A 14,548-nucleotide genomic window follows, 5' to 3' on the forward strand; every position below is an offset into this window, starting at 1 on the left:
CATTCAGATCGCGAGGAAACGCTTCTAGTGAGATTGCGTGACTGTTCAAAGAGACAAGTCGAGCACCATCCTAACTTATAGAGAAGTAGGAATCAGACTTCAGTATCCGTATTCAAAAATGACAATTATATCGTCCGGATATTCCTAGACCCTCCTAGTGAATGTTACCCAGGAGTACATCAGCAGCTAGTGTGGAAGGTAGATACCCTCAAATATTGGTGTCATTGGCGAATACTGATCACGAATGGCCGCTTATCTGTAATATTGCATTTTTTCAAAGTCCTCCAAATTCTACAACATCAACTTAAGGTCCTGAAGAAGCTCTGCAATAGCGGTTACAGTGGCAAATCTTTGGAGTGCGTGACTCGTAATGTTGCGTGACCAGCCAAAGACGCGCGGGGCGCTGGGCTGGGTATTTTACTTTGGCACCACTGCCGGTTGCGAGGAATCATATTTCACACTCACAGACGAGGGAAAAGCGAAAGCATTGAAATCTGCTTGATTTGGTGGAGGGCCGGATTCAGTACTTCAAGTTTCAGTCGAGTGAAGTGTTTTAGTGAGAGGTAGGCCTTCTTCATTGAATGTTTGAGTGTTTCAAGGGAAACGATCTGCGTCTGAAACAACTGAATGCTTTCAAAACGCTCGAGTCGTACGCTTGTCTCAAGTTATGAACACAAAAGCATTGATTGTATTATTCTTCAAAGAGTTATTGTCGAGGCTTAGTAAGCCCTCTCTTGTATTATTATCTGCTGATTGTAAGGGCACCGTTAACTGAAATACTTTTCGCATCCCTCGTAGTTAAACGAGCTTCATAACTAGAGCAACTCACAAGTCTCCCATTTTTGAAGACCCTGGTGTAAACATGAGTCGGTGACATTGATTACATCAATTTCCTGACTTAAGGTTTTTTAAACCTTTCACTTATGTATCAGTTTGTAAATTCGAAGTAACAGATGGGCTATCAGCCGGCGAGCAATTGGCGATGGCAAGCGGTGAGAACGTTCATCTTCATCAAAAGTTCATTTTCCCTGGCATGAGAATAAATTTTTAAAAATGAACCTTGACCTCTCAAGGTAAGCTTGAAATATTCGTGCAGCAAGGGGGAATTAGCTGGCTAAACTCCATGGATAATCAGTCCTGGGTTCATTAAAACCGTAATTTGTCAGGATAGTCTTTTGACTGTGAATTTATTGATCTTGTGTGAATTTACCCTAGGTGCCACAGGTTTTTCTTGCGCGGTTTACTATGGAACGCCAGAACTGTCTTATGATACTTTTTTATTATATTGGGTGGTTATGTCATTATATTTAGTACTTATGTTATTATATTCGGTGATTAACTCATTATACTCGGTGCTTATTCCATTATACTCGGTGCTGACGTCTTTATATGCGGTGCTGTCTTCATTATATTCGGTGCTTATTCCATTATATTCGGTGCTTCCCTCGTTATATTCGGTGCTTTCTTCGTTATATTAGGTGCTTTTTACATTATATTCGGTGCTTTCTTCGTTATATTCGGTTCTAACTTTGTTTGGTGTTTTCTTCATTATTACGGGTGCTAACACTATTTTAGTATCACCCAACTAGTGGACTAATGCAAATCCTGCATTTTAATTGGCTACTAGTAGAGGACTATTAGTGATAGTCCTCGAGTAGCGAAATTGGCGCAATCGAGCGTGACGCTTTCTTTCGTTTTATTCCCAAACAAATATTTCTTCAACTTGCATTTGCTAACTTAACTATTACCTTTTCTGTCCGACTAGTTGGGTGATACTAAAACAATTAGACCCTTCGCCCTCAAGGGCCACGGGTCAATAGCCCATTCGGCTTCGCCTCATGGGCTATTGACCCGTAGCCCTTGCGGGCTACGGGGTCTAATTGTTAAATATTCGGTGCTCTCTTCCTTAGATTCGGTGCAAAGGCCATTATATTCGGTATTTCCTTGTTCGGTGCTTACTTCATTATATTCGGTGCTTACTTCATTATATTCGGTGTTTTCTTAGATATGATCGTCACCAGTCTTCGCAAGGGGCCGTACAATTTGGAGGTAGTCTAGGGAAAGCCGGGAAAAACGGGTGTCACGAAAACTCAGACCCCGAAACCTCAGACCCCGAAAACTCAGACCCCTCGAAATTAAAAACTCAATTGTTATCACCTGGATTGCTCTATGGCCACAATGGGCGAGATGTTTATCTTCTCCGGTTTGTGTTGTCGCGTCGATCAAACGGTGAAAAACAAATATTTAAGAGCAGCTTCGCCTAAATATCAACTAGACTTGGAAATAGCGAAAAAATCGAATTTCTTCAAACTTGCCCAGAATGAAGCCCTACGGGCACTAGTTACAAAAATATCGTTTTAAGTTCGATAAATCAAAAATTATTTTTTTCCGCAATTTTTTCGTTTCGATGCCCCAAATCGGCCAAAATCCATCGAAAATGAGCGGCATATTCAGAGGCTCGTAAACTCAAAAGTAAAAATCTTCATTACAAACTGATTGCACGTTGTATTTGTACTTCCTTTTTTGTCTATTTAGAGCTAAATAGATCGTGATTTGATTAGAACTTAAATATTTGACGAATTTTCTAAATTAACGACCCAAGACAGCTTTACAAGAGGTCTACATTTAGCCTATTTTCAAATGCTAAAAAGGCGTTCTGGTACACGACTTTTCCCAAAACGACTAGTTTGGTGTGAAAGAGCATTCTTTCTTCTTCAAATTAGTGAAATAAAATTTTTGGGTAAATAAAATCGCGAGCGCTGAGATAGCGAACTAAATGCAGCACTTCTTCCTGAAAACGTGACCTTTGACCCGAGCGTAACGAAACCGATTACTGCAAGAAAACTCGGAAGAAAAGCAAACGCTTCGTTATTTTGAAACAATTTCTAGTGATATCTCTCCGAAACCATGATTGCAAGAAACTATTTCCAGATATGAAATCTTACAGGGTCAAAAAAGGAGCTAAAGGGCGCATTTTAACACAATAACTTTGTTTGCTGAGAATTGAAGTCAATGACCGTTAACGAATTCCAGTGAAATTTGCAAACTTGAAGTATGTTAGCCGATACTTACCTGAATATTTACATTAATAGAAGAGTCGTCTTCTTGGATTAACCTTCAAAAGAAGCAAGATCCAGATTTGAAAACCTCTAAAAGAAGAAATGTTTAATGTTCCGTGACCTGCCCGCTGCTATAAATTAGCTTAAATTCCATGCACATGCCGACCGCATGTTTGTCGTAAAACCAACTGAACTCCACTGACAGTTTCCATGGGCAACCCCAAAATAAACAATCCCCAAAAATGTAAAGTGAAATTGGCTGTCTTCATGAACAGTTAGAAGCTAGAGTCAAGTTCCATTACCTTTTAAAAGTGCTTGATTCTACTTTGTTCACTCAGTAGTTACTGTCACGTTCGAATACTGCGTAGTATCGGTCACGCCAAAACACTGCAGACCGTGCAGATTGAGTAAGTTTCCCATACAAAGTCTTGTACGCCTTTGTCTATTGAATCAAAAGTCAATTCTGCGCTTGTGCAGCCTGTGGATAAATGACAGACTTTCAGATATATTCAACACTATTTTGTAACTAGACCCAAAAAAGGAGTCACAATGAAAAGCCCAAACAAGTGTCTGCAGTAACACAGCGGTCAAACGTCTGCGCATGTGCGAGCAATGGAGCAACTAAAAGGTGGCCAAAATAGTTTCATGACACTGTTCTTTTCATGGGTCATCGGTATCCTATAAATGACATTTTCCTCGTTATTTATATATTTGTTTATGTTTTAGCCGGTACAACGAGAGCTAACAGAAATGACTTGAGAGTTAAAAATTGTTCTACCTTCTGCTTGTTGCAGGTCTTTCTTTTCCGTGGTATGTATTTTCCGTGCTCCTTGAATTTTTTGTCCGCCTCGACTTTGCATTTAGTGCACCAGTTTTTTCCAGGTTTGTAGTTTAGAAAAGCTTTTCCCACCTGGTCAAAGACCAGGTACAGTCGGTTTGGGATCGGTATTTTGGCCAGCTATGCCCCCATGACGATGGACATGAACATCGTTTGCCGTTTCGATTCATCTCGTTCCTGTGCTTCAGACAAATCAAGGATCCGGATGGAATCCCTCAGTCCTTGCCAAAATTTTTCCAGCTCGTCTGAGCGAAGCCGAATCACTGCAATTGTCTTTTTCTTCTCCCATTTTTCCTTCTTTTACACATCGTTTGTCGTCCGTTTCCGGCGTCACGCATCGTGTGATTAATAAAAACAAATAAAAATATACTACGCCGTCGGCTCGTAGCATGACACGGGTTTTAAGACTTATAAACTTTTTTGGTAAAGCTCAAAACAAAATGGTAAATCAACAGAATACCGGTAACTTAATAAACTTTGTGTCTGAAAAGTCTTAAGTTTTCCTTTTACCTGCTTTCTTTTCCTTTTACAGATTTCTATGAACTTTTCAATTTTTTTTCGTAAATTTTGCGTGACACCGGTTGTTTCCCATGTTTTCCTTTAAATTTTTGCGCGGGAAATTGGCGCGCGGCTGCCAAAAAATGTACCAATTTGCGCATGCCCGACGTTTGAACGCGGTGTTGTCTGCAGTCTGCACGGTCTGCACTGTTTTGGCGTGACCGATTCGCGGCATTCGAACGTGAGAGTAGTGGACAAAGTCGACGCAAACAAATAAATTCAAGCACTTTTTAAAGGTAATGGAACTTGACTCTAGCTTCTAACTGTTCATGAAGACAGCCAATTTCACTTTACATTTTTGGGGATTGTTTATTTTGGGGTTGCCCATGGAAACTGTCAGTGGAGTTCAGTTGGTTTTACGACAAACATGCGGTCGGCATGTGCATGGAATTTAAGCTAATTTATAGCAGCGGGCAGGTCACGGAACATTAAACATTTCTTCTTTTAGAGGTTTTCAAATCTGGATCCTGCTTCTTTTGAAGGTTAATCCAAGAAGACGACTCTTCTATTAATGTAAATATTCAGGTAAGTATCGGCTAACATACTTCAAGTTTGCAAATTTCACTGGAATTCGTTAACGGTCATTGACTTCAATTCTCAGCAAACAAAGTTATTGTGTCAAAATGCGCCCTTTAGCTCCTTTTTTGACACTGTAAGATTTCATATCTGGAAATAGTTTCTTGCAATCATGGTTTCGGAGAGATATCACTAGAAATTGTTTCAAAATAACGAAGCGTTTGCTTTTCTTCCGAGTTTTCTTGCAGTAATCGGTTTCGTTACGCTCGGGTCAAAGGTCACGTTTTCAGGAAGAAGTGCTGCATTTAGTTCGCTATCTCAGCGCTCGCGATTTTATTTACCCAAAAATTTTATTTCACTAATTTGAAGAAGAAAGAATGCTCTTTCACACCAAACTAGTCGTTTTGGGAAAAGCCGTGTACCAGAACGCCTTTTTAGCATTTGAAAATAGGCTAAATGTAGACCTCTTGTAAAGCTGTCTTGGGTCGTTAATTTAGAAAATTCGTCAAATATTTAAGTTCTAATCAAATCACGATCTATTTAGCTCTAAATAGACAAAAAAAGGAAGTACAAATACGACGTGCAATCAGTTTGTAATGAAGATTTTTACTTTTGAGTTTACGAGCCTCTGAATATGCCGCTCATTTTCGATGGATTTTGGCCGATTTGGGGCATCGAAACGAAAAAATTGCGGAAAAAAATAATTTTTGATTTATCGAACTTAAAACGATATTTTTGTAACTAGTGCCCGTAGGGCTTCATTCTGGACAAGTTTGAAGAAATTCGATTTTTTCGCTATTTCCAAGTCTAGTTGATATTTAGGCGAAGCTGCTCTTAAGAGTGCCTGCCTGTAAAAATCAGACAAATTCTTAATTTCGCGGCAAGGGTGGAAAATAAAACGAAAGAAAGCGTCACGCTACTCGATGACTATTACTAATAGTCCCCTAGTAGCGTAGCCAATCAAAATGCAGGATTTGCATTAGTCCACTAGTTGGGTGATACTAAAATAGTGTTAGCACCCGTAATAATGAAGAAAACACCAAACAAAGTTGGACCTGCCTTTTGCAACAAACAAGGTTAAAACATTTCGAAATTATCAGCTCTGTGTCTATTTCAACTTATTATAGGTCAAGTCATGTGGCGCATGCTAAAATACACGTCTAACCCGTAAATTGAAATTTGACGACGCATGGTCAAATATTTGCATTTTTGTCATACTTTGAAAAGTTCTCGCGTCGCTCACAATCATTTGCCCAAAGAAATATTTACAGGAATCTGTAGATCATCCTTCTGTGATTCAACCACCAGAAGCTTAATCCATTTGAAGGTTTTGCACATGGTGAAAATCAATTATATTCACAAAGTATTTTTAAGTGAATGAAATACATGTCTTCGAAATTTAATTATTTTGCACCCAAAAAGATAACGCAACATTCCCTAAAACCAACCCAGTACACAAAAATATTTGAGTGTTTTAAAGACGGAAGAATGATGTGGTTTTGCATGCAAGGCTCTCAAACTTGCTTAATAAAATGGTGCGTCAAATGACGATTTTAACGGAAGTTGGTAATTTGCATATTTCTTTGAAATAAAAGGATATTTTGCCAAAAAACCTAACCAGTAGTTTTTGTCATGCCCTAGCCTATCTACCACAAGAATATGAGCGAAATCGAATTTTCCACCCTTGCCGCGAAATTAAGAATTTGTCTGATTTTTACAGGCAGGCACTCTTAAATATTTGTTTTTCACCGTTTGATCGACGCGACAACATAAACCGGAGAAGATAAACGTCTCGCCCCATTGTGGCCATAGAGCAATCCAGGTGATAACAATTGAGTTTTTAATTTCGAGGGGTCTGAGTTTTCGGGGTCTGAGTTTTCGGGGTCTGAGGTTTCGGGGTCTGAGTTTTCGTGACACCCGTTTTTCCCGGCTTTCCCTAGACTACCTCCAAATTGTACGGCCCCTTGCGAAGACTGGTGACGATCATATCGAAGAAAGCACCGAATATAATGAAGTAAGCACCGAATATAATGAAGTAATCACCGAACAAGGAAGTATCGAATATAATGGCCTTTGCACCGAATATAAGGAAGAGAGCACCGAATATAATAGTGTTAGCACCCGTAATAATGAAGAAAACACCAAACAAAGTTAGAACCGAATATAACGAAGAAAGCACCGAATATAATGTAAAAAGCACCTAATATAACGAAGAGAGCACCGAATATAACGAGGGAAGCACCGAATATAATGGAATAAGCACCGAATATAATGAAGACAGCACCGCATATAAAGACGTCAGCACCGAGTATAATGGAATAAGCACCGAGTATAATGAGTTAATCACCGAATATAATAACATAAGTACTAAATATAATGACATAACCACCCAATATAATAAAAAAAAGTATCATAAGACAGTTCTGGCGTTCCACAGTTTACGGTGTCGGTCATGTCTCGGCCGCCGATAAGCGAAGCGAAGTATTTCCGTCCGCCGCACGCAAGAAAAAACCTCTGGTACCCAGGGTAGTGTGAATTATACTGGGATTATAAATTTACGTGGATAGACATACACGTCCCTTTTATAGTAGATAAAGGCATATGTTTACAAGCATTGTTCTTGTTAGTAAAATTTGCCAATCAGTTGTTGAAAAGACAATTCCCGCTCAATTACAAAACAAAACAGAAGAGGGAAATCAATTACAATTTGCGTCACGCAATAGGCCATTTCCGAGTAGCCTTTTGTGGTTGTTAGTAAACGCGTAACAGAGTAACAGGTAACGGCGTAACGAGAAACCACGTAACGGGATTTTTATCTGGTTTTTTTTTTTCTGATGCTGTGGTTAATTTTTGTCATTTAAAAAGATCTAAAAATGAAAAAAAAAAACCAAAAAAAAAAACGGTATATAAAAACATGGCGCACGCTGGTTCTTGTTATAAGAGAAAACGAAGACAAAATATAATTATCTCAAGTATTAGTACGTGTAAAATTTTCTTTTAACCACGGGGAGTAGAGGAGCCAAATTCTCCTCGTGTTTCTGTTTAATAATTAGACTACGAGTCCGAATTTTCTAGGAGGGAATAGTCAACTCGGCTACTTGTGCGCCTCGTTGACTATCGCTCATAGAAAAAGGAGAGCGAGTACATGTAGTCAAATTGTGTTAGTAGACACTCTCAAATTACACCTCATAACCAACAGTTTAAGAGTTTTGTGTATTTTTAAGTCTAAAATTTAGAATAATTTTCAGTTTCAAGCGCAGCGTTCACGCAGTCGTTGTCTGTCAGCGAATAAAAAAACGATCAGAGAACCAATCAGACTCGCAGATTTCCCAATAGAACACAGCTGAGTAGCTGCTAAAACTCGATAGAAACACATCTAAGGTGTTTACATTTCTTAAATATTTTGGTACTATCTTTCCTTCAGTACGACAGTTAAAACTCGTGAAACATGTTGGTTGTAGGGTCTGAGATCAATATGGACTACCAAACAGTGCAAGTTCCTTGCTCCATCGATGCCCTGCAGTTCATATTGCAGTATCGCATGCCACAAGTTAAGGCCATAGAAAGGAAGCTCAGCGTGTATAATGCTGAAATCGATATTGATGCTCACGACAAGATTTTGGTCACGGCTAGAAGTGATGGTATTAACTGGGCTGTACAAATGGTCAACGAACTCATTGACAAAGTTGTATGTGACAGTTTTGAAATCGTGCAACCTGGTATCAAGACCTTCTGCGCCAAAGGCAGATTAGATAGCCTGCTGAGAATGGTTAAAACTGAAGAGAAATGTCACGTGGGTGTTGAAATGAAATTCCTTCACAAGCCAAATAGCTCCAATCCAAATGGGTCAGCGGCAGTAGGTGCAGGCTCGCCGTCTACAAGCTGCAGTGCAAATGTTTCGCCTGGTGCTATCGGCAACGCGGAACCGTCAGTTAATTCATCAGTTGTCTTCGTTACCCCTCAAGGGCACAAGATCTCATGGAAGATTGGAGACATTGCAACAGAACAGGTTTGCTGTTGATGCTTTTTGCTATGATTCGTGCTAATGTTTGATACCTACATGTACACTTTTACTTCATTGCATACACAGCTACTGAGAAACCTGGGATCAGTTTTAATTTATCCGTCCCGTTTTCCGGCTCTAACCCAGTGGTTGACGTCTGGTGAACACTAAATCTGTTTGGCTACTACAGGTGCTGTCTGTTTACCAGTTAGCCAGCCAGCTCGAAGTTACTGCCCAATTAGAATTTTTGAGTGAAGAGAGGCACTGAGACAGCGCGGTTTCTCAGCCAAGAACATTGACCGCATTAATACTAAATAGCATAATTTCGATGTTTACATGGTTCCCCTAATTTGGGAGAGGCGGTGGCCCCATGGTTAGTACGCTCGACGCCGGATCGAGCGGTCCGGGTTCGAGCCCTGGCAGGGGACGCTGTGTTGTGTTCTTGGCAAGACGCTTAACTCTCACAGTGTCTCTCTCCACCCAGGGGGTGTATAAAAAGGTACTGGCGAATGTACTGCTGGGGCTAACCCCGTGATGGACTAGTATCCGATCCAGGGGGGAATAGAAATACTCCTAGACGCTTTATGCTATACAGAAACAGGATATTAACGCCACTGAGTCTGGTGGGTCACTTGGCTCGAATGCAGATTTTACCTTTTTACGTTGGTTACCCTAAAAGATCTAAAAAATATATAATTCTTAAACCTGCGTTCCTTTCTACTTGAATGTTTTAGTAACCTGAACCTAATTGCTACATATCATTCCATTCCAGGCGCACACGCTTGTTAGTCCTCAAGGTGTTTGTTCAGAAGCTATTTTCTCTGCCGCCGGACCCAACATTTCCAAAATCTATCAAGCTCCGCAACCAGGAGAAATAACGATAACCCCAGGGTACCTGTTGGCTTGCAGTCACGTGATTCACACGTGCTGTTCTAAATGGGATGGAGGCCATGGGGAAGCGGTAAGTGACATTGAAGATCAAGGCCATGTATACACTAAGCTGAGGAAATTTGAAAACGGCGTTTTCACTCTGAAAACGCATCAAATGTTTACCGTCCACACTACGCCGGAGAGATTTTACAGTCACAGGTCATTTTGGATTTGTGTTTGAGGAAAACTCGCGCGGTGAAATCACATGATTGTTAAGACCTCATCCTTTTCGGAAAGCTCCGCTAAAAGTGTTTTCCGTCCGCACTGAAACGCAAAGCAAGCGTTTTCAAATTCCTCCGGTTTTTAGAGCGTTTTCGGAAAGCTCCGTTTTCGTGGCGGACTAGTGTGGACGGGCCCAAGAATAGGTTAAGGAAGATAAATAAAATGCAAGACCATGGTGCTTTTCCTGATCGCTTCATCGCCCTGTGTAACCCTCCCGGGAGTATAATTCGAGGGCCTTGGTGTAAACTGACTTTCGTTGATAGTATTCTGTTTCTCGTGTGTGACCTGTACGTTTATTCCTGCGATATTCATAAGGTATTTCTACTAAACGATTAAGGAAAATAAAAAAAACCGATATTACTGCTAATTATATCTAATCGTAATTTTTTTGGTACGCTTCGTCGGCATATCAGGCTGGTATGGTCGAGCCATGTTTGACATGTTTGGTATGGGAGCCAACATACCCATGGCGAGACCAAACGAGCCTGATATGCCGTCGAAGCTTACCAAAAAAGTACGATTAGTTATTTACCGTACTCAAATTCCTCCGAGTGACCATGATATCGTAGCCATATAAGGTCAGTGACTTGTTATCACAGGACATCAGGACAGTAGACACGGCTTCTGATTGGCTAATTGCGAATTTGGGTCAGGTAAATACCAGATAATCAGCGTTATTATTAATTTTTTCAAATTCCAAAAACACCATTTCCCAAATAACAAACCAAATCAGATTTCATAGCACTGCACAGTATTTGCTAATTTCAAGTGGCATGTTTCTGTTATATGATATAGTTTCATTGTACGTCATTTGCTCGTTCCAGACTCTGAGGTCCATTGTCCGAAAGTCTCTTGCCAAGGTTACTGAGCTTGGAGGAAGTTCCGTCGCCTTTCCTGTGATTGGAAGCGGAAAGTTAGCCTTTCCTCCACAAGAGTCGTCGTGGATCATGTTGACCGAGGCATTGAAGTTTTGCCAAAGGAATCCACATTCCTTGGTGAAGGACATTCGTTTTGTTTTGTTTCACGGAGATCAAGCAGTTATTGATGCCTTTAAAAAGGAAAGTGACAATTTGCAAGCGGAAAATCGTCAAGTTGTGGAGGTCGTCCAAGGTGATTTGTCTCAGGAGACAACAGACGACATCGTTAATATTATTGGCACAGACATGAATATATATGGAGCGGGAGAGTTAGGCAAAGCAATAGCCAAGGCCAGCGGTGCTCAAGTGGAGGACGAGTGCAAAAGACTGGGCCAGCAGCCACCTGGATCAGCTGTGATGACAACTGGCGGGAACCTGGCAACGCCGAGCATAATTCATATGGTTGTAGGTTCCTCGACAAAGCAACATCTCCAGCTTTGCGTGGAAAAATGTCTTCAGCTAGCAGAGGCGAATGGTCTGAAGACGATCTCACTTCCGGCGGTTGGGACTGGGGCTGGTGGACTTTCGGAAGTGGACTCGGCCCAAGCAACATTCCAAGCTTTGAGGAACAATTTAAAAAGCTGCGTAAACTTGCGTCAAGTTAGAATAGTCTTATACCAAGCTAAGTTCATGGAGGCTTTTCAAAAAGAACAGAAACTCATGCAACAGCAAGAAAATCAACAGCAAGTTTCCATAAGTCCATGTCCCGTGAAAACAGAAGAACCGCCGAGAAAGAAGCCACGCATGACCCAAGATGGCGTGCAGGATCCAAGGAACAAAAACAGAGTGATCTTTTATGTCAGCGGCCCCAGCAAAGCAGCTGTCAAGAGAGCTACTGATACACTGAATCGAGGGCTCACGGAGGCATTTACAACCCAAAAGGTTGAACAACGAGCTATAGGCCAGCTCTCCAAGAAAGAGGTCGCTGGTCTCCAGAAACGGGCTCAGAATCATGACGTCAAATTGGAAATTAACCAACCCGTGAATCGAATTCTTGTCCATGGTGAACACAGTGGTGTGGCAGAAATGGTCGGTAAGATCTGGTGCCTCCTTAACAAAAGAACAGAACAGAACAGGGCCAGTGAGCCCGCAAAACTGCCAAGTAAGTCCGTAAAGTAATCAAAATAACTGCATCAGTAAGATTGGGCTGCAGTGGGTCCTTCACGTAAACAGAACGTATAGCTTAATCAGCAAAACACTCGTCTCTTAGTTATGATAGGGTTACAAAGCACTTTACTATCCAATGTAGATTGGTTGATTTCATCTCTTATGTCAGTGGTATCACTGCAAGACGAAATAAACCCGTACCGAACCTCTGTTTTATGTTTTCGTATTTTAGCTGCATCACTTCCAACAAACTGGGACCCAATGCCTCGCAACCAAGCTGGAAATGACGTGACTGTTCACACCGTTCAACTATCTCCCTTGTCACGAGAGTACCAGCAAGTCACCTTAAAAATTCATCGGAATGGATGGTCGGCGACCATTGCGAGTATCGAGCGCATACAGAATCCTCATCTTTACCAGGCTTATCAACTTAGAAAGTCTAAAATGGATAAGGACAATGGAGGGAACAATGAGAGGCAGCTGTTCCATGGGACAAATCCCGAGAGCGTGACGAACATCAACACTCAAGGATTCAACAGGAGCTTCTCTGGGCTAAATGGTAATAAACAATACCCTCCATTTGGCGCGAAAATATGCACGGATATTTGTCCACGGGCATTATCTGTTCCGAGAAGCGAACAGTTAACTGTGAGCTTTGAGGATTGTGTTTATTATCTTTCAAATATTTTTCGCAACACGCGTAGTTTTGAAAATTGGCAAATATCACTCGGATATTCCCCAGTTTTAGTTGGGGAATATTCAGTAGCGTGACGCGTTTAGACCAATCATGTGAGAGCGAAAATATTTGATGGATTATAAGGGCAGTTATACACTATAAGGGGCGAGAATACGGCATTTATAACCCCTGGAAAATTCCTCAATAACGAGTGTCGTTGATCATGTACATATATCAAACACCAAAGACAGTGTTTGACCACATTTCCAAACACCGAGAAGAGAGTTGAGAAAATACGACTCGCAGCGGAGTATTTTCGACGAATTATTAATGACATTGAGGAGTATATGGTAATCTGCATAGCGGGGACATTCCGGCGAAGATTCTTTTTGAGAAATTGAAAAAACTAGCACCGCCAAACAAAGTACTCAGCAATACATTAAAGTGAAGATTGTATCAAACAAGATATTACCATAGTTAACAATTAGATTGTGAGCTCGAGATTTCTATCGCGTGAATGTTGACGAAGGCGCAGCTCGAGTCAAGTATCACGCATAGAAATCGAGAGCGAATAATCTAATAAATCTACTAGTCATTCAAATTATCTAAATCCTCTTCATACTTCATAGACAAGAAGCGGCCGCCAGTTCGTTAACAAGCGCACACTGCTGCGCTATCCATTATCTGCAACAGAATAGATAGTGAGTAGTGTAGCCAATCAGAGAACGACATTCATGACAGAACGCTAGTAGATTTACACTAAATAAGAATACATGTCCAGAATAATTCCTGATTTGCGGCGAGTTCTTTCCGCTCCACCTAACGATATCCAAATAACTGGGAATAATAATCACGAATATCGGTACTTCTTATTAGTAGTGTCTTGTTGGAAGGTTCCCACTGGGGAGGGGGAGATCCTCAGAGGGAAGGGGAGGGTCCTCACAATTTTGCGTGTGTATCTCTTGATCAAGGTTTTACTTTTTTTTTAATCTCTCTTGATTTTTGGTTTATTTTCTGCTTATCAAAGAGTTTGAATCTTACTAACATTCTGTATTTGATTTTCCAGTAGGAGCCGCTTTCGGTAAAGGAGTTTACTTTGCAAGAGATGCAACATACTCTTATCTTTACGCCTCTAGAAGTGGGGCTAGTGTTGGCAGCCGATGTATGTACCTTTCCAGGGTCCTGGTAGGGGAGTATTGCAAAGGAAATGAAAACATGATTGTGCCTCCTGCAAAAGACCCTTCACGGCCAGAAATTTTGTTTGATTCTGTGGTAAATGACGCTGGAAATCCATCAATCTTTGTTGTGTTTTTTGACAATCAGTGTTACCCTGAATATCTGATCAAGTTTTAATATAGGTTTGTAATGTGAACGTTTAATGCTTTATATAATTGTTATTATTAATTGTACAGTAATAACCAAGGTAAACGATGCTCATTGTATCAAGTATATAATGTGCATGTTTTAATCCAAAGAGAATTATTTCCTTGTTACAGGTTTTAAGTTTTTAAGGTAAATATTTTTAATTTGTATCCGTTTGTTGCTGTTATTATTGTATCCACAAAGCATTGATCCTTCTCCTCCAAACAAATGCAGTTTAGAATGTGCGTTTCTACAAGTGAACGTTATTAAAACGAAATGTTACTTGACGAGCCTTGTGGGGCGTTATATTATGTCATTTGCGAGATCACCTCTGGATCCCTAGCGGAGGAGAGGGAAAAC

General features: G+C 40.7%; 1 protein-coding gene and 1 long non-coding RNA gene across 3 annotated transcripts; one reads left to right on the forward strand and one right to left on the reverse strand.

Moving 5' to 3' along the window:
* Nucleotides 1-55: 55 nt before the first annotated feature.
* Nucleotides 56-14,475, forward strand: LOC110067967 (protein mono-ADP-ribosyltransferase PARP15-like). 2 transcript variants are annotated; one of them, XM_020775327.2, is made up of 6 exons: nucleotides 56-563; nucleotides 8,396-8,980; nucleotides 9,747-9,935; nucleotides 10,951-12,145; nucleotides 12,383-12,709; nucleotides 13,893-14,475. In XM_020775327.2, exons 2-6 carry the CDS (start codon nucleotides 8,420-8,422, stop codon nucleotides 14,177-14,179), a joined length of 2,559 nt encoding a protein of 852 aa, XP_020630986.2. In that variant the 5' UTR covers nucleotides 56-563; nucleotides 8,396-8,419; the 3' UTR covers nucleotides 14,180-14,475. The 2 variants fall into 2 exon arrangements, with proteins under 2 accessions (XP_020630986.2, XP_020630987.2); XM_020775328.2 differs by having other exon boundaries at nucleotides 8,433-8,980.
* Nucleotides 1,912-3,690, reverse strand: LOC149104363 (uncharacterized). Its single transcript, XR_016201152.1, has 2 exons — nucleotides 3,362-3,690; nucleotides 1,912-3,149 (listed from the first exon to the last, which is right to left on the reverse strand). It is a non-coding gene; the product is annotated as an uncharacterized LOC149104363 (long non-coding RNA).
* Nucleotides 14,476-14,548: the final 73 nt, after the last annotated feature.

This window comes from Orbicella faveolata, unplaced genomic scaffold (assembly GCF_042242905.1).
Source record: "Orbicella faveolata isolate gen_17 unplaced genomic scaffold, um_ofav_v1 contig_34, whole genome shotgun sequence".
NCBI lineage: Eukaryota > Metazoa > Cnidaria > Anthozoa > Scleractinia > Merulinidae > Orbicella > Orbicella faveolata.

Bases quoted from the DNA above. Each gene is read 5' to 3' on its own strand.
- LOC110067967 (XM_020775327.2), top strand. From the start codon at position 8,420: ATGTTGGTTGTAGGGTCTGAGATCAATATGGACTACCAAACAGTGCAA. The intron at 9,936-10,950 runs GTAAGTGACATT...TGCTCGTTCCAG, and splicing joins ATGGAGGCCATGGGGAAGCG to ACTCTGAGGTCCATTGTCCG. The intron at 12,710-13,892 runs GTAATAAACAAT...TTGATTTTCCAG, and splicing joins GAGCTTCTCTGGGCTAAATG to TAGGAGCCGCTTTCGGTAAA.